The sequence below is a fragment of the Rhinolophus sinicus genome, chromosome 12 (assembly GCF_057876585.1).
Source record: "Rhinolophus sinicus isolate RSI-liver-muscle chromosome 12, RSI-T2T, whole genome shotgun sequence".
NCBI classification, from domain to species: Eukaryota; Metazoa; Chordata; class Mammalia; order Chiroptera; family Rhinolophidae; genus Rhinolophus; species Rhinolophus sinicus.
The window spans coordinates 40364729-40385397 of record NC_142512.1 but is presented as its reverse complement, the minus strand read 5'-3'; the positions used below and the strand labels follow the sequence as shown (position 1 = coordinate 40385397).

The 20669-nt window shown below is 54.2% G+C and overlaps 1 protein-coding gene across 19 annotated transcripts in view; it reads left to right on the top strand.

The window, feature by feature from the left end:
- ZNF385C (zinc finger protein 385C) overlaps positions 1 to 20669 on the top strand; it is a 52315-nt gene that overhangs the window by 17555 nt on the left and 14091 nt on the right. For 7 of the 19 annotated variants that reach the window (XM_019747582.3, XM_019747580.3, XM_019747581.3 and 4 more), the window contains one exon: positions 7567 to 7818. In XM_019747582.3, coding sequence (XP_019603141.3) covers positions 7569 to 7818 — 250 coding nt within the window. In that variant the 5' untranslated portion in view covers positions 7567 to 7568. The other 12 variants (XR_012492084.2, XR_016022947.1, XR_002138719.3 and 9 more) reach the window with 8 other exon arrangements.

Below are 20669 nucleotides of genomic sequence, written 5' to 3'. Positions count from 1 at the left end.
TCCTAGTCTGTGAAATGGGGATCAAACCAGTGGGGCCGAGTGGTTATGGGGATCGAATGTGATCCCTCCTGGCACCCAGTAGGTGCTCCATGAATGTCAAGTTCCTCCTTCTCTCTGGGCTTCCCTCTAAAAGAGGGGCAATTTGCAGGGCGTGGGGGAGATCACAACAGGCCAGTGGGAGGTAGCCACCTTGGGGTCCCCTTCCCTAAGCTGTGGGACCCCTCGGAAGCTGAAGGGCACTCAGGCCTGGCCGGCCAGGGGTAGAAAAGAGCTTCTCCAATGGGCCCAGTCCTTCCGCAGTGAGAGCCCCTGGGTGTCCCCTCGCTTTCCTCCCCAGGGAGCCACACCGCGCAGGCCCTCCGCTGGCCCACTTGCCTGTGCTCGGCTCCGGGCGGCGCGGCTCCTGTCACCTGCTCCGTGCGGGCCGCCCAGGGGCGGGCTCGGAAGACGCGGCGGCCGCGTCCCGGGACGCGCGGGCCCGGGACTCCCCCGCCGGGCACCTCCGGGAGCCGCGGAGCAGGATCACCCCGGGGGCGGCGGGCGGCTGCATGCGGCCCGTCTGGGGTCGGGAGCTCCCTTCAGGTAGGCGCTCGTGTTCCCCATCCCTGCCCCACGCGCTGCTCCGACTGAGCGCCGGAGGGGGTCTCGCACGGGCGTGGCTGTAGGTGACCCTGTAGGGCTGCAGGCAGCAGCCAAGACCCTGGCCGGCCTTGTGTGTGAGCAAGGTGGGGAGACAAGAACCACAACTTAGCCGGAAACTTCCAGCTCCCGGTAGAGGAAGGGAGGCTGCGGACCACAGGGCACAGCCGGTGAGACCCCCACCCTCTAGAGAGGACCAGTCTCTGGAGATGGGGTTCAACCTAATCATTCACTTTTTTTTTTTCCTAAGGAGTTTAGAGAACCCAAAAATCAACCCACCCTTAGCAGCCCCTGGGATAGAATAGAATGGAAGGGGTGAGGTAGGTGAGGTCTCCTATTGCCTTGTTTGGGGTGCAAAGAACACACTTGCCAAACCTCTCCACTACCAGGGTCATTCACAGTCATTGGAGGCCTTCCTGTCCCGCCCCTCCCCCTTCAAGCAGATTGTCTCATCTTCAGCCATGTGCATAGGTTGGACGCTCCTAGCCTGCCTCCCACCACAACTCCCAAACAGTCCTGGGACCTCCCAACCCTCCTCCCTTTGGCTCCAGGATTCATTCCCCAGCCCCAACTTGGAAGTGCTGCTGCTGGGGCTATCACGAGCAGGGGGTGGGGTTTGGGGGAGGTGCTGCTCAGTATCGTGGAGCGTTGGGCTGGTGGAGCAGGCTGCGGATGAGGCTGAGCTGTGCCAGGATCCTGGGTGGTGTACAGAAGAGGGGGGTGTAGGGTATGGGGTACCTCCTGTACAACGTCAGGTTTCCTAGGCCTTTCCAGGCAGCATAGGGTAAACAGGGAGGTACTGAGGCTAATACTCCCTTTCTAACCACCCCACCCACCCACCACCTTAGAAGCAGCCGCTCTGTATTGTGACTGTGGACCCTGCAAGGAGAGATGCAGGTTAGATAGCAAGAAGGACTGCCTTCCTGAGGGTGGCTTGAGGGTCTTTTCAGGGAGTCTCACTGCCTAGGAGAGGAAGCCCCTATCTTTGAGGGTGTCAGGCTTGCCTCTGGGATACCCAGACAATAGGGGGTGAGGACAGCAGACTGGGGGAGGGGAAGTGGTTGGGGACAGTGACCTCATCCCTGAACCATCACCCTCCCTCACCTCCCATACCCTCTCTCTCCCTTCCTTGGAGCTGGAGTGGTGACTTTCAGCACCTCTTAGCCAGCTCACTCCTGAAATCCCCAGCACCCAGCAGTCCCCAGGGAAGGTGGCAGGCTTCCTCTGTTACCACTTTGGATAGCCAGACAGGCATGGCTGCCTTGGTTTGCCCGATGGAACCCCCACCTGGCCTCTGACACCTGGACCAGCTGTTGCTCAGCCCAGGGCATCCTCCTCTGGCAAAGCAGGGATGTCTAGGCTGGGGGTTGGCATGGCTGGCCCCACTCAGGCCATCCTATCCTCTAGGTGGGGGTCTCTGGCTCTTCTGGGGAGTTTTGGGTGTGACTCTGGGTGACCCCAGCTCTCTGGGCCCACAGTATGGTTGGGGTGGGTGCCACTCTGTGGTGGCCACACAGTAAAGTGGATTGTTTCTTCACCCTAGGAAGGTATCAGTCTTGGGAGAGAGGAGGTGGCAGGAAAGAGGGAACAAAATGCTCAGTGGTGGCTCCTCAGGGGCATTGAGGGAGCAGCCAGGACAGGAACAGAGAAGGTCTCTCTTCTTCCAAACACTTCTCTCTGCAGCTGGGTCAATGGGGAGAGTGGAATCCCACACTCCTTCTTATGACCCTCTAAGTGACAGTGATGGGGTCCTCCAATGTCTGCACCCCCTGTCCCTGAAAAATAGGGTGGGAGAGAACTGGCCCTATCACCTGCCTCTCTTTTCGACTCTGAGCCTCAGTTTCCTTATTTGTAAAGCCTCCCAGGGTTGTTAGGAGGTTTAATGGAGGCAATGTTTCTACAGTGTACAAAAGGCAATGGGCACTCACCACCTGGCAGTTCTTTCCCAGACCCACCCTGCCGGTCTCCCCCAACCCCCACCTTAGAGGCAGCTGCTCTGTGTTGCCACTGCCACACTGCCTGCAAGGGACCTAAGAGATTAGCTCAACCCTCTCTCTTTAAAGACAGGAACTAAAGCCCAGAGTGGCAGGGACTGGCCCAAGCTTGGCCAGCCAGCCAGGCTCCCTTCTCAGAGGCAAGATCTAGGACCTGGCTGGGGGAGACAGGAGGGTAAATGTTGGCAGATGTGGGGGAAAATGCTAGAGTGTAACTGTGCTCATTAAAGGTTTGGTGAAGGAGCCCTTCATGCCTGTCCAGAGGTTGGGGACAAGCAGAGAACCTTCCTCTCCTGTTAACCTTTTGGCAAAAGCAGCTCTTTCCTAAGGATCCCCTTCCCTAGGCTGCAGCTGAAACAACTCTGGCTCTGCATTTTATGGCCTCCAACCTTCTTTCTATCCAACCTTCTTTGGATAGGCAGGCAGAGAATGCCAGTGTCTGAGGGTCCCACTGACACCTGGCCCTGAAGTCTATTGTCACTCAGGAAGAAGTGGTAGAGATGGGACCCTGCCCGAGTGCTCCCTCCACCCCCAAGCCCCTCCAGCTCCATATGGAGGACATACAGACAGACAGGAGGCAGGCAGCAACGCTGGCCTCCATCAGAGAACCTCCATCAGCTCCCCAGCTCCCCTGCCTTCAAGTGGGTAACTCTTTCCTGTCATCCAACCCCCGACCCTCCCTGCTGCAGCCTCAGCCCATCTCTCAGGGAAGGTGAGAACAGAGAGAGATTTACCCCTTGCTCCTGTGTAAGTCACAGACAGACAGAGACACCAGAACACATGCACACTCTTTTGCTGTGCTTTTACTTGGTCTTTTCTCAAGTTAAGTTTAGTTCTTCTCCCCTTCTTCACACCCCTTCCTCCCAACCTTCTGAGTCTGGCTCCACTCTTCCTGACCAGGGTGTGGCACCTCCCTGCCTGGCACCTCAGCCTGATAGAGGCTGGGCAGCCTCCAGCCTCCCCAGGAGCCCTTCTTTGAATCCCTAACTCCCCTCCCCACCCAGCCGTTCAAATCAGGGCTTGGCAGTCTTTAAGAAGTGGATAGGGCAGTAAGTGGTTAAAGACTTGGGCTCCAGGGTCAGACAAGTGTAGGTTTGAGTCAGTGAAACCTCTCAGAGCCCAGTTTTCTAAACTGTGACGTGGGGTAATAGGTTAATAATAGTGCCCACCTCATGAGGTTGTTGTGAAATTTAAAAGCGATCCTCTGTGTAAAGCACCTGGCATACAGTAAGCTCTCAACAACGTGGTTGTCATTATACAGAAGAGGTGGCCTGGGCATCTGGCTGGTAGAGAGGAAGGCAGGGAAGCTTCTAGAAGCAGCTCTTGCACTGTCTTTTCATGTATTTTGAAGAAAGTCCACTCTGCTGTTCTGGGACTCAATTTCCTCTTCAGTTAATGAGAACATGTGGACCGGGTCCTGTCCAAGTGCAGGTCCAGCGAGGGTGAGTCACGCTGGTTCTGAACAGGGGCCAGTGCAGGGGTTGTTGACCTGCTGGTGCTCACAGCAGGAGTTAAATAGCCATTTGTGTGCCCTGAAAACTGCCTACCCCTCCAAATGTTCTGGGTGGGAGCCCTAGCTTAGCTGGAGTGGTATAACTCCTGAGGGGACAGCTGGGAGGGCTGGGTCAGGCAGGGCAGGCTGTGGCAGGCCCAGCAGCCTGGCTGGGGGGACACAATTAGCCCGGGAATCCGGGAGGGCCCTGTGAGCCCAAAGGCTGTATATCACAGCGGTTTAATTAGCCCTCTGGCAGATATTTGTCGGCTCTTTTGGGCCCTGTCCTCGGTTTGCCTGTCATAAATTACACTGAGATTTAAAAAAAAACCCTTTCCTCTTGCTGGCGGGGCAGGCAGCTCCCTTGGCATAGCCAGAAAATTCTCATTCTCCTGACACACCCCTGGCCAGTTGGACCCCCACCTCTGACACTGGTACCTGGTACTTTTCCTGACCCTTCTTCCTGTTGGGAAGGTGGGGGAAGAATTATAAAGGCAGAAGAATAGCTATAATAACCTCCATCTACAAGTGAGAGGGTGCAGAATGTTGGTGGGGTCTCAGTGCAGCCTGGGGGACGGGGGAGCTTCTCACAAGGTGATGGGAGTGACCTTCCAGTGTGGCCTCTGTGGGCAGAGCTATGCCCTGGGCTCCAGATATGGGACCCAGGAGCTTGGCACGGCTCAGAGGGGCAGCCCAGTTGCCCCAGGAGTGTGGAGGAGTAGGGTCTGCCCTGCCTGGAGGGGTACTGAGTTCCACCTCTGAGCTTCCTGCTAGGTGCTCTCTGCGCCACCTGGACGCTCCCTCTGGTACTGCAGCCCAGCCACACCACCCTGCAGTGTCCGCCCTCAAATCATCAGGCACCTGTGAGCACATGAGGGTCTGACCCATGGTGTATTAGTTTTCTAAGGTTTCCATAACAAAGTACTACAAACCAGGTAGTCTAAACAATAGATGTTTATTGTCTCACAGTTCTGGAGGCTAAAAGTCCAAGCTAAGTAAGGTATCGTCAGGGTGGGTTGCTTCTGAGGGCGGTGAGGAAATCTGTTCCATGCCTCTCCCCTAGCTTTGGGTCATTTGCTGTCAACCTTGGGCATTCTTTGGCCTGTAGGAGCTTCACCCCGGTCTCTACCTTCATCTTCACATGACGTTCTCACTGTGTGCATGACTGTGTCCAAATTTCCCCTTTTATAAGAACACCAGTCATATTGGATTAGGGGCCACCCTACTCCAGTATAGCCTCGTCTTAACCTAATAATATCTGCAGTGACTCTATTTCCAAACAAGGTTGTATTTCATATTCTGAAGTGCTGGGGGTTAGGATTTAAACATATGATTTGGGGGTGGGGGTGGACATAATACAACCCATAACACATGGTGAGTCTCAGTGTTCAATGACAGTCTCATTCCATGATATGGGCACAGCGACACTCACATTGTGATACACATACACTGTGACGTGCACACAGTGAGCGACAGATTCACCTAAGCAAATGATTGGGTAGCAGAGACATTCACAGTGACCCAGGTACACCATGACAGACATGCAGGGTGACAGACCAGGTGACTCCACTCACAAGCTGCAAAACAGACACACCACGGATTAATGACAGCTGACTTTTATAGGACACTGAGGAGTGTTTCTATAGATCAGCTCATCCAGTCCTCACAATGTGCTTATGATTTAGGAACTGTTATGAATCACCCCCATTTTACAGACATAGAGATGAGGGGACTGAGGCTCAGATCACACAACCAGCAAATGGCAGAGCTGAGATTTGAACCCAGAAGTGAGTCAATAGAGTTCACTGCACCTCTATTCCATTCACACACAGTCCCCACACATGTAGTGACAGACCTGTTATGAGGGAGGACTGCCCACAACAGTGACAAGCAGCTTACTGAGAGCAGAAGGTAGGTCGGGGGCAGATTCTTGGCTGTGGATTTGAGAAATTCATGTTCTTTGTTCAGATACGTGCTCCACTACTGGATGTGTGGACTTATGAGATATTAAGGCCTCACTTGACTTCATTCAGTTGGTCTAATCTGCAAAACGAGCATGAGCCTCAGGACACAGGAAATGCCTTTAGGGGGATGTGTTAGTTTGCTTGGGTTGCCATAATGAACTACCACAGACTGAGTGGCTTAAACAGCAGAAGTTTGTTTTCTCACAATTCTGGAAGCTGAAAATCCGAGATCAAGGTGTCCTGTTGTCAGGGTTAGTTTCTTCTGAGGTCTCTTTCCTTAGCTTGCAGATGGCCGCCTCTTCCCTTTGTTAATTGCCTGTGTCCAAATTTCTTCTTCTTATAAGGACACCAGTCATATTGGGTTAGGGACCACCCTCATGACCTCATTACCTCTAATGACTTAATTACCTCTTTAAAGATCCTTTGTCCAAATAACAATCACATTCTGAGGTACCAGGAGTTAGGACTTTGACATATGAATTTTTGGTGGACACAATTCAGCCCATAACAAGAAAGATGGGCTCAGTCGTGCCTTACTCAGGCCTAGCCTTGGGGCCCCCCCTCTGAGCGAGATACAGTCCCTGACCTCAGGAATTCTCTGTCCTCGTGAGGAGGCTACAGCTCCTGCCCTCAAGAAGTCCCCAGTCTGAAGCAGAGACAGAAAGCTTGCACACAGATTCAGGAAGGAAGCTGAAAATTGACACATTTCACTTTGAGAAAGGTCACTGAGCAGCCCCAGAATAGAGGTGGTTAGGGGCAGAGGAGTCAGGAGGGAAAGTCTCAGTAAAGTGAGTTGGAAAGAAAAGACAGTCTGTGGAAAATGAGGGGCCTAAAGGTGTGTGTGTGTGTGTGTGTGTGTGTGTGCACTGCAAATGCCAACTGTTGCCACAAGCTGAGTGGCCAAGACAGCAAGGAGCATCTGGATCCCCATGGGACAGAGTGGGGATGGCTTCACACACTGTCACCGTTTGTGAATATCACCCAGCCCGGCCATGGACACCGGGAGGTTAGATTTCTGCAATCACCATCCTGGCCAGTGGCTGCTGCGTCTCCAGCAAGCACCACATGCCTGCCTGTCACAGGATTGTCAGCACCTGCCTCGGAGATGAGAACAGAGTGCTGGCTTCCCAAAATGTGACTCCACCTCCCTACCCCGCCGTGCCCACCTGTTCTTCAAGACCCACGCCTCCCTCTCTGAGCTTTGCTCTGTGGCCGCGTCCTCAGGTGTTGGCCGCCCAGTGTGTAGACATTTCTGACATTCTTCCAGATATTCCTGCCTTTTAATGAATGCTGCTTTGTTTGAAATAGACCCCATTCTACTCCCTTTGCTACCCTTGGGTTGGGGCTCTCCGAAAGCTGGGGAGTTTCAGCTGGGATTAAGGATCCAGGCATCTGTGGGTCTTGAACCCATCTTGCTCCTTCCTCGTATTCACAACACTCAGCCTTTGTCTATTTGTCTCCTTCTCTATCTGCTCAGGTATGAAGCGGCCACTGAGCCCATCCCCTCCCACTGAGAAGGAGCCCCCTATATCTGGAGCTGCTGAGTGCCCTCCTCGGCCCCCAGAACCACCTAAGCCCAAGCGGGAGAGAAAACGGCCATCGTACACACTCTGTGACGTCTGCAACATCCAGCTGAACTCAGCAGCCCAGGCCCAGGTGCACTGTGAGGGGCGGGCCCACCAGAGGCGGCTGCGACAGCTCAGCCTGGGAAAGGCCCCTGCAGGGCCAGGTCAGTGTGGAGGGGCACTGCACCCACAAATTTGGCTCTGGATCTGTGGGATCTTTGTGCATGATGCCCTCAATGGGTCTTAGGGTCTAAAGTCCCCAGATGCCATCAAGTTTTGTTTTGCATCTGGACAACCCCCTTGAGATCTCTCAGGATCTGAGGACCTTTAGGTGTGAGGCCTCCTCTTTCTGGATCTGGGCGGTGTCTCCCGGTGCAGTCTTTCGGGTCCAGGACCCCAGTCTGGAGCCCTCTGTCAAGAATAGTCTTTTGAACAAGGGCCTCCCCTGTGGGCACCTGCAGCGTATCCCGTGCTCCTGCTCTGGTCCACGAGGGCCAGGATATGCAAGGTGCATGACACTCCAACTGAGGGATGGCCCCGGGAAGCCCCTCTTCCTTTGGCCACTGGATTCCTGGCCAGGATTTCCGCCTCTCCTTGGTTGGGGTGACTGCAGAGGTTTGGCTGCAAGCACGGAAGGGGCAGCTGGCTGCAAGGCAGATTGCTGGGGGAAATGGGTGAATGCATTTCATGAGGGTGATTCCAGCTGACAGGCACCTAGGAGCCATGGGGAAAATTAGGAGAGGCGGGCTCCCGGCTGGCAGAGGAAACGGGTTCAGAACTAGGCCCCGTGTGGGGAAACAGAAGGGGCCAGAACTTCTGCCTGTTCTTGGGGGTGGTCGCTGGAAACCTACCTTGCATCCCAGGTTGCTGGCTTTGCCAGAGGACTGCTCTCTGAACTCTGAACAGGGCTGCCTGTTGTTAAATATTTGGGGGCACCTACTGTGTTCTCTGCACTGCCTGGGGCCCAGACACAAATATGTTCCAGTCTCCCCTCAATCTTCCTCAATCAATTGAGATTGAGTCTGTCTTTTGGGCTGAGACAGACATCAAAAGAGCAGGTGAGTGTTGTGCTTTGTGAGACATAGCCCCAGGAATACAAAGGAGGAAGGGTGATTGTACCCAAGGGCACCAGGAAAGGCCTCCTGAAGGAAGGAGAATGCTCTGAGCTTTGGAACGGGGGTTGGGGGAAAAGGGACATTGCAGGCCAAGGTCACTGCATAAGCAAAGCAGGGAATGATGGCTGGCACCAGCTTTTCCAGTGAGCACTTGGGGTTGGCTGGGCACTGTGGGTTTGACTCTGAGTAAGAGTGTATCTGACTGATGGATGTTTTGGGAATGTGTGTCTGAGTTCAAAGTCACTAATTCACCAAATACTCATAGACAACCCATTACGCACGAGCTTCTGATTTGCGGATTTGTAGCTTTTATTCCCCACCCCCAGCTTTATTGAGCTATTATTGACATATAACATATGTAAGATGTACAAATGTCATGATTCGATACACATATATATTGCAAAATGATTTCCACAATAAAGGTAGTTAACACCTCCACTCCATCACATAATTATGATTTTGTGTGTATGTGGGGTGATAACAGTTAAGGTTGACTCGCTCAACTTTCAAGTATATACTATAGTATTGTTAGTATATCACCATGCTGGGTGTTAGACCCACAGATCTTATTTATCTTATAGCTGGAAGTTTGTACCCTCTAACCAACAATTCTGCATGTCCCCCACTCCCTAGCCCCTGGCAACCACCATTCTACTCTACTTCTATGAGTTCAGCTTTTTTTAGATTCTGCACATACTTGTAAGTGAGAACTTACAGTATTTGTCTGGGGATCCATATTTTCTAAAGGTGGCATGCCCGCCTGTTAGGAAAGCGCTGTTTAAATAACTACACACGCAGATGAGTTTGTCCAAGATAAGAACAGGCTTCATAGGAGTGGGTGTGGGGTGCTTTGAGAAGTCAGAGGAGGGGGAGGTAAATTGACAGGAGTCATGAAAAGCTTCAAAGAAGTGACATTGAAGATGGAAATGGAAAGGGAATCCCAGGTGGGGAGACAGCTGGAGCAAATGTGCCGAGGCCTGAAGCCCTTGGCTTTCCAGAAGCAGCGGGCCGTGCTGGGAGGTCAACAGGGGCTGCCTGTGAGGACCTTGAAGGCAGGTTAGGCGTTTGGCCTTTGACCTGAAAGTAACAGGTGTTACTAAAGGGTTTTTATCAGAAGTTAGTGTTTTTAGAAGTTGTTGGCGAGGGAGGATAAGACTTCGGGGTACGTGAGAAGGAAAGGGGTGGGATGGAGGAAACAGATTCTGGGGCCTTCTGTAGCAGAACCATTAGCATTGGGGACTAGTGGGATTAAGGGCCACAGGGGACGGAGGTCCCGAGGATAACTCTAGCTTAGCTGATGTTGTGATGGGCAGAGTTCCCCCACCAGAAAGTGGGAAGGGCGAGAGGGAAACAGGGCTTGAGGGCAGTGCTGGGTAGGGAAGTCCAGTCCACCGAGTCAGAGGGAACTGTCCAAGGACACTGTCCCACGCCTGCTCCCCTCTTACATGGCCTCGGCAGGCGCTTCTTCTGGGCAGTGGTCCCTGTGGTACAAGCCTACCCTCTTCCCTTCCCCACTCACCATGTGGAGAGAGCAGGTGGGGTGTGAGGAGAAAAGACCCCAGAGCCAGATACCCACTGCCAGAGTCAGGCTGCCCAGAGGGATGGGGACCCCTTTCACCTGGCTTCCGTCTTTCCAGCCCTCATGCCGAGTACTAGGTAGGTGTGGGGAGGTATCAGGAGACATGATCCCAGGGAACTCCTCTCCAGATTGTTAAATGGGACCTGGGAAGTATGGTCCCTCTAGTCGTCTGTCCATCCATCGCCCAGCCCTCCAGCCCTGGGCTGGCCCCGTGCAGGACGCTGGGATTCCACACTGAATCGTGCAGGGTACCTGCCCTCTGGGCACTCACAGTCTAGAGGGGAAGTCAGCCATGGAGCCAGACTTTTACAACTGCCAGGCTAAGAGGAGTGAGCAGCATTGTGGGAGCACAGGGGAGTGATAGATGTATGAAGGGTCCTCAGATTTCCAGGAACCCCAGAATACTGGGGCTTCAGCTAGAGAACCTGTTCTCCGTTGGCCTGCTTATTTCTGAGTCTACTCTGGGCCATGACCTGACAATACCGACTCCCCACCGATGGATTTCTCCTGTCTCCTTGACTCTCTGAGAGCTGGAGGCAGGAGAGGCAGCCCCCAGCAAGATGATGCTAGCAACTGTCGCTGAGGTAGGGGATGGGGTGAGGGGAAATGCGTGGGGACCTCAGGACTGGGCCAGAGCAAAGAGCCCTTAGGCTGTGCTGACTGGGGCAGCCTCAGGGATGGAGAGAGCCACACCTACTTTCAGGGAGACTTGCGGGGCCCTTAACACACTGCTTTGTTCCTAGACAGTGAGGTCTCAGTCCTTGTTCCCTGGGAGGGCAATGAAGGTGTGGGGGTGGGACGTCCTAGTCATGCCCTTTAGAGGCTCCCTCTCTGGGAGGCTTCCTGGAGCTGTCACTTTGATTAGGGGTCTGTGGAGCTGGCGGCTTGCACAGAGACAGGCCATCACAGGCAGTGAGGCGGGGACCCTCTCCTGTTCATGTCCCTGAGGCTGTCCATGGGAGGGAGATATTGGGGGTGGGGGGCTCTTCCCTCTCTGAACTTCCCCGAGAATGCCTGGGTCAGAGGCCTCCTTATTCAGCCACACCCAGCTCCCAGCTCAGAGCCTGAAACACCCGGGAGGGGAAACAGCAGGTACCCACACTTTCCCATTCCCCTGCTCCAGGTACTTCCCTAGCTATACCAGCCCACCATCCACCCCATCCGTCTTCCACACAGCAGGCCCTTTCATTCTTCAGGAATGTGTCTTAAGCCATCTTTCACCACAGGGGGTGTGGGCACCAGAAACCCCTGCCCCATAAGGCTGAACTCAGTGATCCCATTGACCATCTCTCTCCTCCCCTCCCCTCCCTTCTCCTCTCTCTTTCACAGACACACACATACACACACTAAACAATTTTTGGTGGTGCTTCAACATCTACGGGAAAAGGTTTGCTGGCTCAACCCTCCTAGCTCCAACCTCTAGAGCAGGTGTTGGGCCAGCACACCGCATGGGGGACACCTGGGCAAGCAGCTGTGACCTCCCTCCAGCACCAAGTTGAGCATCCACTTCAGAGCTGAACTGTTTACAAAGCAGTTCCCCGTGCAGCATGGTGTGCCCTCCTCGCCCAGCCATCCCAGGCGTAGATGATGGCATTTAGTCCTCGTGTCAGAAATTGGGATACTGGAGCTCAGAGAGTTTAAGCAACACAGCCAGGGTCATACAGCTGGGTTCAGATCCTAGTGTTTCTGACTCTAAATCCCATCTCACATGCCCCTGCCCCCTGCTGGAGAGCTTGAACCTTAATATTTTAGGAATGGGAAGGAGGGATAGCATAGAGAAGGCAGACCAGTTTCCAGGACAGATGAGTTTTCAAGTGCTCAGGCCCCATGACCTCTCCTCTGCCATGTGCCTGAAAAATGAGCAGATGACAGCCATCTCCCACTCCACTAGGGAGAGAGAGGAGACTCTCCCAAAGCCAACTGGTTCCCTGCCCCAGCTCTTGGCAGGACTGACACAGCCATCCAATTCAGGGCCCACCCCTGTCCCCCATCATCCATTGCAACATGACACAGGAGGGGAGAGAAGGGGATTTCAGAAATGATTTAACTCTAATTTAGTGAAATGGCCAGAGAGGCCTTGGGTGGTAATGCAAGGTAGACACTAAGTGGGACAGGAAAGCAGAGATAGTCAGACTATAGTGGATTGGGGGGCAAAAATGGCTGCACCAGACGTCCCTGTGCCTTTGGGGGTGGGAAGGGATCAGAGTGGCAGGAAGAGGCCATCCCCTGCCCTGTGCCCTCAGACCTCCCTTAGCTCCTGTTCTAATCAGTCCCTCCATCTCCTCTAAGTCTTGGACTGCAGAAGCCTCTGGCTGCATTCTGAGCCCCAGAGATCAAAGACCTTGAGCTGGGTCACGCCTGAGTCACTGGCTTGATGAGCTCCTCACCCCCCACTCCCCGCAGATGGATTAATTTCAGTCCCATCAGGAGGCCCCGGAAGCCCTCCAGCCTGTCCCCCCATCTCTTCAGTATCTCCCTGGGTTGCTGGTTCCTCCTTAGTCCCTCCCCCCCAACCCAATCCTGAGGCCTTTGGGTACATGTTTCAGAGAAACTGAGCCCTGAGCCCTCCCCCAAGGCCACCGAGAAGTTCTTGCAGTGCCTCCTCCTGCCACTGTTCTTAAGTAGCAGGTGATAAAAATGCCCCTCACTCTCCCTGGCCATTGCATCCCCCTTGCCAGGTGTGAACCTGACCATCATCACCTCCCCCAGGGACCACCAGGAAAGGCAAGGCCATCTGGGTGGAGCATTAGGGGGCTTAGCTCAGATCCCTGCCCTGGCAGAAGACAAAGCTTCTGTCTGTGTCTCTGGGTGGGTTAATTAGCTCCAGGCTTGAGTTTCCTTTTTCTCCCCACACCAGCAAGGCCTTCCCCCAGAGCCTCTTCCTAACAAACCTGTTTTCAGGAGCTGCTGCTGCCAGCCCCTCCCCAGACCTTCTTTGCGGCTCAGGTACTGGCTGCTCCAGAGATTATAGGTTATTGTCTGGTGGAGACAGGATGCTGAGGGGGTGGGGGGCTAGCTCTGGGACCCAGACTTGGAATGCCAGACTGGGTCCAGCTGTGGGTTGGCTGTCTCCTCTGCCCCGCCCACCCCTGTCTCAGCCACCAGGTGCTCAGGTGAATAGAGAGACAACCCCTTTTCAGGGAGAGGAGGGAAAACTGGAGCAAATGGAGGAAAAGACTAAGGATGAGCGGGTGGAGAGGAACCGGTAAGGGCAGGGGAGAGGTGTCAGAAGTTCTAGCTGATCCAATGTCCACCACCACCCCTTCCTGACATTGCCTAGACATTGTACTAGACTAGGCGGGCAAGCCACCTGGGCTCCCTTCCCCCACCTCCATGGCGAACACTCTGGGACAAAGTGGTTAACACCTCTCTGAGCCTCCGTTTCAGCAGAAGGAAGAAACTCTAAGGGGATGGTGGTCAGAGGATGAGACAGGAGAAGGGGGCTCCTACAGCAGCAAGCCCTGAGGCAGGGCTTCAAAGTTCAGCAGCAAGAACTTTCTGGCAGGCAGAGAGGGGCCGGCAGCACCTCCTTACCTGGAGGTCTCTGTGGGCTGGGTCAACGCTTTGTTTCAGTGTACAAGTAAGTAGGCAGGGACCCTCCAGGAGTGGATGCCCCTGCCCCCCTCCATCCCGAGTCTCCTGTTTGCCCCCTACACTACCCTTGGGGAAAGAAGTGCCCTGTTCTTCCTGGTTGGGATGGAGGAAACCAGGGACTCAGTAGCTCCTTTCTAGCAAGGGAAGACGTTCTGGCAACCGCTGCTTTCCACGCAGGAGCAGGAGTCCCTCCCTCGTGCCCTCCCCTCCTGTCCTTCTCATCCCCACCCCTTCCCTCTGTCACTCTCCAGCTGGGTTTCATTTGCTCCTCACTCTGCACTCAGCGCTGCCTCCAAGCAGAGAATGCTCTTGGGTGAGTATTGAGGACACCTGAGCCAGGGTGGGGAGGGGGGGCTTGGAGACGAGGGTGGGCCTCCCCCCCTCTCTTTTTCCTGCTGTTATTGGCACCCAAAGTTGCCTGTTAAGAGGCTCCCTTAGCCAGTTGATTCTTGGTACCTTTTCCCAGGTCCAGGACTGGGCAGGGGAGCCCCCATTCTGGCTGGGAACAAAGTGGGGGCAGGCATGGCAGGAACAGTTGGGGAGCTGCAGGTCTACCTTGCAGGAGTGAGGTGTGCTGCACTTTGGGGCAGACGAACGTCCAGTGAGCCTGTGTCAAATGTTCCTTGTATCAAATCACACCTTCCACTGTCTCTAAGGGGCTGCCAGGAGCCTCCATGTAGTGTTAGGGTAGGGGGCTGAAGAGGGAGTTGTTACTGTAGCATAAAAGAGAGAGAAGCAGACAGAGGGAGACAGGCAGAAATCTGGGGGGCTCCTGCCTGAGGTCCAGCCACTGCGCTGGAGTCAATACTGATGCCCCCCTTTATCCCTGGTTTCCTGGCTCACGTTTCCATCCTGGGGTTGCCTGGCCCTTTTTGGAACAGATAACCATTACCCTTTAAGGGGTACTTTTGGGAACCCCTTTCATAGGAGCAAGAGTTGGTGGCTGTGGGGCTGGGGACAGAGTCCATCTTGTGACTGGGCTTGGGGGTCTTCCTCCAGCACGGGGAGAAGGGCATCTGGAACAGCAAGGCCTCCTGAGTGCTGGCTGACCCAGAAGTAGGTTGGGGGCTCTGGAGAATGTGGGGAGGCCGTGGTGGGAGTGGGCTAGCAGAGGGTCTTGGTTCAACTTCTCATTCCCTGCCTCTGGCTTTCTCTCCCTCCTGGATTCCCATTTTCTTTGCATAGTTTTGGTTTTATCTGCGAAAGAAATAGAAACGGCAACTTGACTATTTGAGGGTGTGTGTGTGCGTATGTGTGTGTATACGCGCGCATGCCTTGGGGAGGACCCTACCATCTGCCCCTGTGACTTGTGATGGGGAGAGAGAGACTAGTTTTGGCTACATGAGCTTGTGTATATGGCACATGCGTGTAATTTTTTAAGTAGGGTGTGTGCACGCACCTAGCTCTGGGTAAATGTGACTGTATATGGACCTCTCTTTGTGATGGTGTGTGCCGCTGCGTGCCTGCTGTTTTGGATTGTCTGTATATGCTTCTGCAGGGATCTGCGCGTCCTCGCGTGTCTGTCCCTCTGGGTAAATATGATCTGAGTGCATCTTTGATTTTGCCTCTCTGTGTGTACGTGCGTGCTTGTGCGTGGCCTCTGTTCTCAACTCTGCCCCCTGGCCACTACGGGTATCTGTCTGTGTGTGGGTACCACCTCCGTATGTGCACACATCAGTGTGTGTAGATGGTCTCATCATGGGGAGAGGTGACTATGTGTGTACCTTGGTGTCTGTGCTTGTCACCATCTGTGTGGGGCCAGTGGACCTCAGTGTGTCCCTGTGCTCTTTTGTGTGTCTTTTCCAGTGATGGCAAATAGCAGGATGTGGTTTCCCTAGAGTTTCTCCCTTGGGTGGCAGCCAGGGTGATGTTATTTCATGAGACCCCTGCTCTGCTCTGCTGCCCCAGCCTCAATTGGACCCCTGTGTGTGGCCTCTTTGGCACACAGTTTGATTTGTTCATGTTTGACCAGAGCAACAACCCACCCTCCTGAGGAAGCTTTCCAGTGAGCCGTGGGTCCCAGCTGTGACCACTGGCTAGGGTTGGGGAGGGACTGCCCCGAGACGCTTAGCCAGGGTGGCTTTTCTGCTGCAATATGCCATCAGAGCAGACCCCACACACACACACCTGACCCTTCCATGGGTGCAGAATTATACTTAAACCTGTCCGGCTGTGTGGTGCCATCCTCGGGCAGGTATGAGGGCCGTGGTGTCTCCCTTCATTTGAGTGTACCCACAAGCCAGGCAGTCACACATGTGTGTGCATGTGTCATGATTCATGCATCATCCCAGTGGCCCTGGGGGCCAAAGTTCACAGTGAATGTCAGAGACAGATAGTGGGTGGCACAGAGCAGGGCTGTGGAAAGCGTGCTGGTGGGGGAGGAGTTCCCAGCAGCCCCCAGAGAGGCCCCGACCTCAAATCAACATGTTCCCTAGGCCTTGTGTGAGAGAAGAGTGGTCCCAATTGTGAGGGGGCTGGAAGGCATTTCTGGGTGACTTTGTGCTGACTGGAGGGGAGACTGGGTCACCAATTGCCCTGGCACCCCCTCTTTAAATGACCTCCACACCCAGCAACTCACTTGGTCTTCAGACACATTCCTATCCTGTCCTTTCTTCCTCACCTGGATGCAGATCTTCACAGATGAGGAAACTGAGGCTCATAGCTAAGTGTCCAACTCAAGGCCTCAGAGTTCAATGTTACGGAAGCTCCACTGCAGGCCTTTGGACTCCAGGGTGCAACAACCCCACATTATTCCCGCAGGGAATCCACACCCTTTCTTCTCCTGTGGGAAACCAACACAGGGGCAAGGGTCTCCTGTGCATCTGAAATTTCTAGGAAGCGTTCACTTCTCCCCCCACATCCCATTTCTGTCATCCCCATTACAAATAACTACAAATAACTCACTAGATTGAAACACTGAGCTTGCAACTCAAACGCCTCCTGAGGTTCCCCACCTGGTTGGAAGGTCAGATCCCCAGCATTCACTGCAGAGCCTTCCAGCAGCAGGCACTACCCATCCGGTCCCCTCCCCCTCACCTCCACTCTACCTTGACCTTTGTGAACCTGCACTGCACTTTAAATTTCCTGCTGCTCTGCCAGTACCATTGACTGGAATACCTTTTCCCTGGAAAAATTTCACTGACCCTCCTATGAAACCTAATTGATCCTCCCCTCAAACCTTCTGTTTACTACCTGTTCCTCTGGGATCCTAAAGCATTGCGTTCGTAACTCTCCAAGCACTTGCCAGACGGTAGCCTCCATCCATGGCGCTTCGCCTGTGAGCTCTCACCTGTGAGCTCCTCTAGGAATCGATGGGTATCTCTGATGAATGAATGACACCTGTCTCTCCCGCCCTGGGGAACATTCTTCCCGCGGCCTAACCTCAGTTGCTCCGGCTGCAGCGCACGCTGCAGAGGAGGCTGGGGTGACACCCGGCTACGCGTGCGCCGCTGGGACATCGGGAGGCAGGTGGGTGCGGCCGGGTGAGCCCCAGGCTGGGGATCGCCAGTGCCCGGCCCGCGATCCGGACCCGAGCTGGCTGCTGGCGCCTCTTCGCCACGGTTACCACTAGTGGCTGCTGTCGCTCGGTGGAGTCCAAGGAGACCGCAGCCAGAGCGTCCACCGCGCAAGATGGTGGCTTCCGTGTCTCTGTGAGTGTGTGCGGGCGGGACCCGGGCCAGGCCGGGCAGGGAGGGACGCCCCCTCCTGGAGCTGCCCGGCAGGGGGCGGGCAACGGGGTCTGGAGGCCTGCAGGCGGGCGGCCTCGGCGGGTGGGGGCCGGTACCTCCGAGAGACCCATCCGAGGGCTTCTCCCCCACGCGCCCCCCAGAGGAAGTTCCCCAACCCTCGGCTTTCCGACCCCAGGAGGACAGGCTAGGCGTGCAGGGTGCCCTCGCCTCACCTGGGCGGCCAGGGGAGGGGGCGCTTGCCCCTCCTCTGCCCGGAGCATGGACTTCTTTCGTGGGGTCCCAAAAGAAAGAGGTCCAAAGGAGCCTGGGGAGGAGGCTGGTTGCCACCGTCCTGGGGCCAAACACCTTGTGTTTGAGGTTTACATGCCCTGGGGGAGTGGGGGCAACAGACCAACAGACCATCACCCCAGGGGCCCTGGAGTTGTGCTCACTCCCATCCAACTGGACTGGTGCAGAAAGGTGTAAGGGACCTGGGTCTGTGACACCTCAGCCTTGGTCATATAGTCACGTTGTCCTTTCCCACGCCACCCAGCCTGGTTCTCTCAGGTTGAGGTGGGGGAATGTCAATGGATTTTGTCTGTGTCTCTGTGTGTATATGTGTGTGTGTATGTGTATATATTTTGAGTGGGGCTGTCTAATAGAACTTTCTGGGATGTTGTAGATGTTCTCTATCTGGGCCGTCTAATACAATAGCCACTAGCCACATGTGGCTATTGAGAATTTGAACTGTGGCTAGTGCGACTGAGGAACTGATTTAAAATTTTTTTATTTAACTCTGATTAATTTTAAACAGCCACTTTTGGTTAGTGGCTACCATATCGGACTGCAATTTCAGAATCTCCATCTTCTACGCATCCTTCGTACCTACTCTTTTGATCTTTTATCAGAAACATCCTAGGTCTCATAGCCATGTTATCCCTCTGCAGGATGGGGCAGGAGAGCCAGCTTCTAGGTATGTGGAAAGCATCTGACAAACTTCCAGAAGGCTATCACCTTGGCCTTGCAACTCCTCCCCAACCTAAGACCCTTTGAGGTGAGCTGGAAAGGTCACAGCAGCTGTTTTAGCCACCCAACGGGTGCCCAGGAGCCCACTCCTGGCTTTCTGCCTGAGAGATCATGCTTCCTTATTCATTCACTCCTCAAATTTTGTGGAGTACCTGCTGAGTGCCAGGCTGTTCCCTTCTCTAGGGTTCAGACATGAACAAGAAAGTTACCTTTCCTTAGAGAATTGGGGAGAGGGAGAGGGAGGGAGGGGGTAGGGGGAGGGAAAGGGAGAGGGAGGGAGAGAGAAAAAAATATTAAGCAATAGGACTGCCCTGCACAGAAATAAGCAGATTTGTGAACTGGGGAGTGCAATGAGGGAACAAACAGACTGACAGGGAGTAGTGGTAGGAAAGAAGGGGACTTCCTAGGAAAGGCTAATTAGAGAAGCCTTCTCTGAAGAAGGGACAGTTAAGACCAGAGGGGTCTCTGAAGAAGGGAGAGTTAAGACCAGAGGGGAAGTGGAATAGACAAAGTGTTGAGAGGGAGGATGGGAACATTCTGGAAGAAAGCACAGCCTGTGCACAGGCCCTGAGGATGGGAATCGGGCACTCTGGAGGAACCAAGTAAAGGCCAGTGTAGCTGGAAGGGAAGGGAGGCACAAGGCTGCCAGCGAGGTCAGCAGTGCCTAGATATTTGCAGACCTCAGAAGAGATTCTGGCACTGACCTCAGCAACAGGCAGAAGTGGAGGGGTTTTAAGCAGTGTTTTTAAAAGCCCCCTCTGGCTGCTGGAGTCTGATTGGCTCAGAGATGGGTAAGAGTAGAAACCCAGAGTGCCATCAGGAAGTGACTAGCATAGTTCAGACAAGATGTAGGTGGTCTGGGTGAAGATGGTGGCAGCAGCATGGAGAGAAGGGATGATTTAGAGGTAGATTGGGGACGTGTAATCAACAGGACCTGGGGATGGACCAAGTGCTGGATGTGGAAGAGAGCGGGGTTTAGAGAGGCAGGTTTCTGGATGGAAGGATGGGCCATTTCCTGGGCTGGGGACAACTGGGAGAGGAGCATACTTTGTAGGGACAGATTGAGAGTTCCATTTAGACAAGCCAGGAAGAAGGCTGGATAGAGAGGTGTGGTCCTCAGAGGAGTGGCCCGGGCTGGGGTTGTGTATTTCAGAGTGGCCAGCAGAGATGGTTCTGAACTCTTTGGACAGGTTGCGTTTGGGAAAAGGAGGTGGAGATGATAACACAGGCCAGGGAATGGCTGATGGGAGAAGGAAAACCAGGAAAGGTGGAGTCTTGGGATCCAAGAGAAAAATGTGTTTCAAGGAGCACATGGTGAGCAGTACCAAATGCCACTCAGAGTCTGGGGGAAGAAGCCCAATCACTCACATCTGGCACCACAGAGTGCCTTTCCTTACACTGAACAAGCAAGCTGTCCCTGGAATTCTACTCATCTGCCCTTCTTTTACCTACCCACTAAGTGCCAGGTTCCGCACAGAGTGCTGGGTATAATATCAGGTAGACAAGGCAGTTACTGCTGTCTCGGAGCTTAGACTCATCTAGCCAACAGCCTCAGAAACAAGAAGTTCTTTCATGTAGCCAGAATAAATCCTTTCATTCTTTTAAACAACCATCTGTTGCTGAGAGGCATCTGCGTGCCCAGCCCTGTACAGGGACTTAGAGATCCGAAAATGAACGAAATGTCATCTTGGCCTTCCAGGAACCAAGTACAGAAATGCACAGAGAATCCCTGCGTTCACCATGCAGGAGGGATTATGGGAGACCAGAGGGCAGGTACCAGCCCAGGGGATATCTGAGCTGCCCTCCAGGAATGAATGGGAATTGGCCAGGGAAAGGGGAGGGGTGGGGAATTCCAGGCACAGAGGATGAAGGCAGGAGAAAAAGTAACAGTAATGTGTGTGGGGGAATGGTAAGCGTCCGGAGTTGGCTGAACAGACCTAAGTGACAGGAGGCTCTACAGGTGTCCAACGGCTGGTGAGGTGGGGGCAGCCTCGCTGGCTCATGGGGAGGTATGTAGACTTAGGCAACAGGAC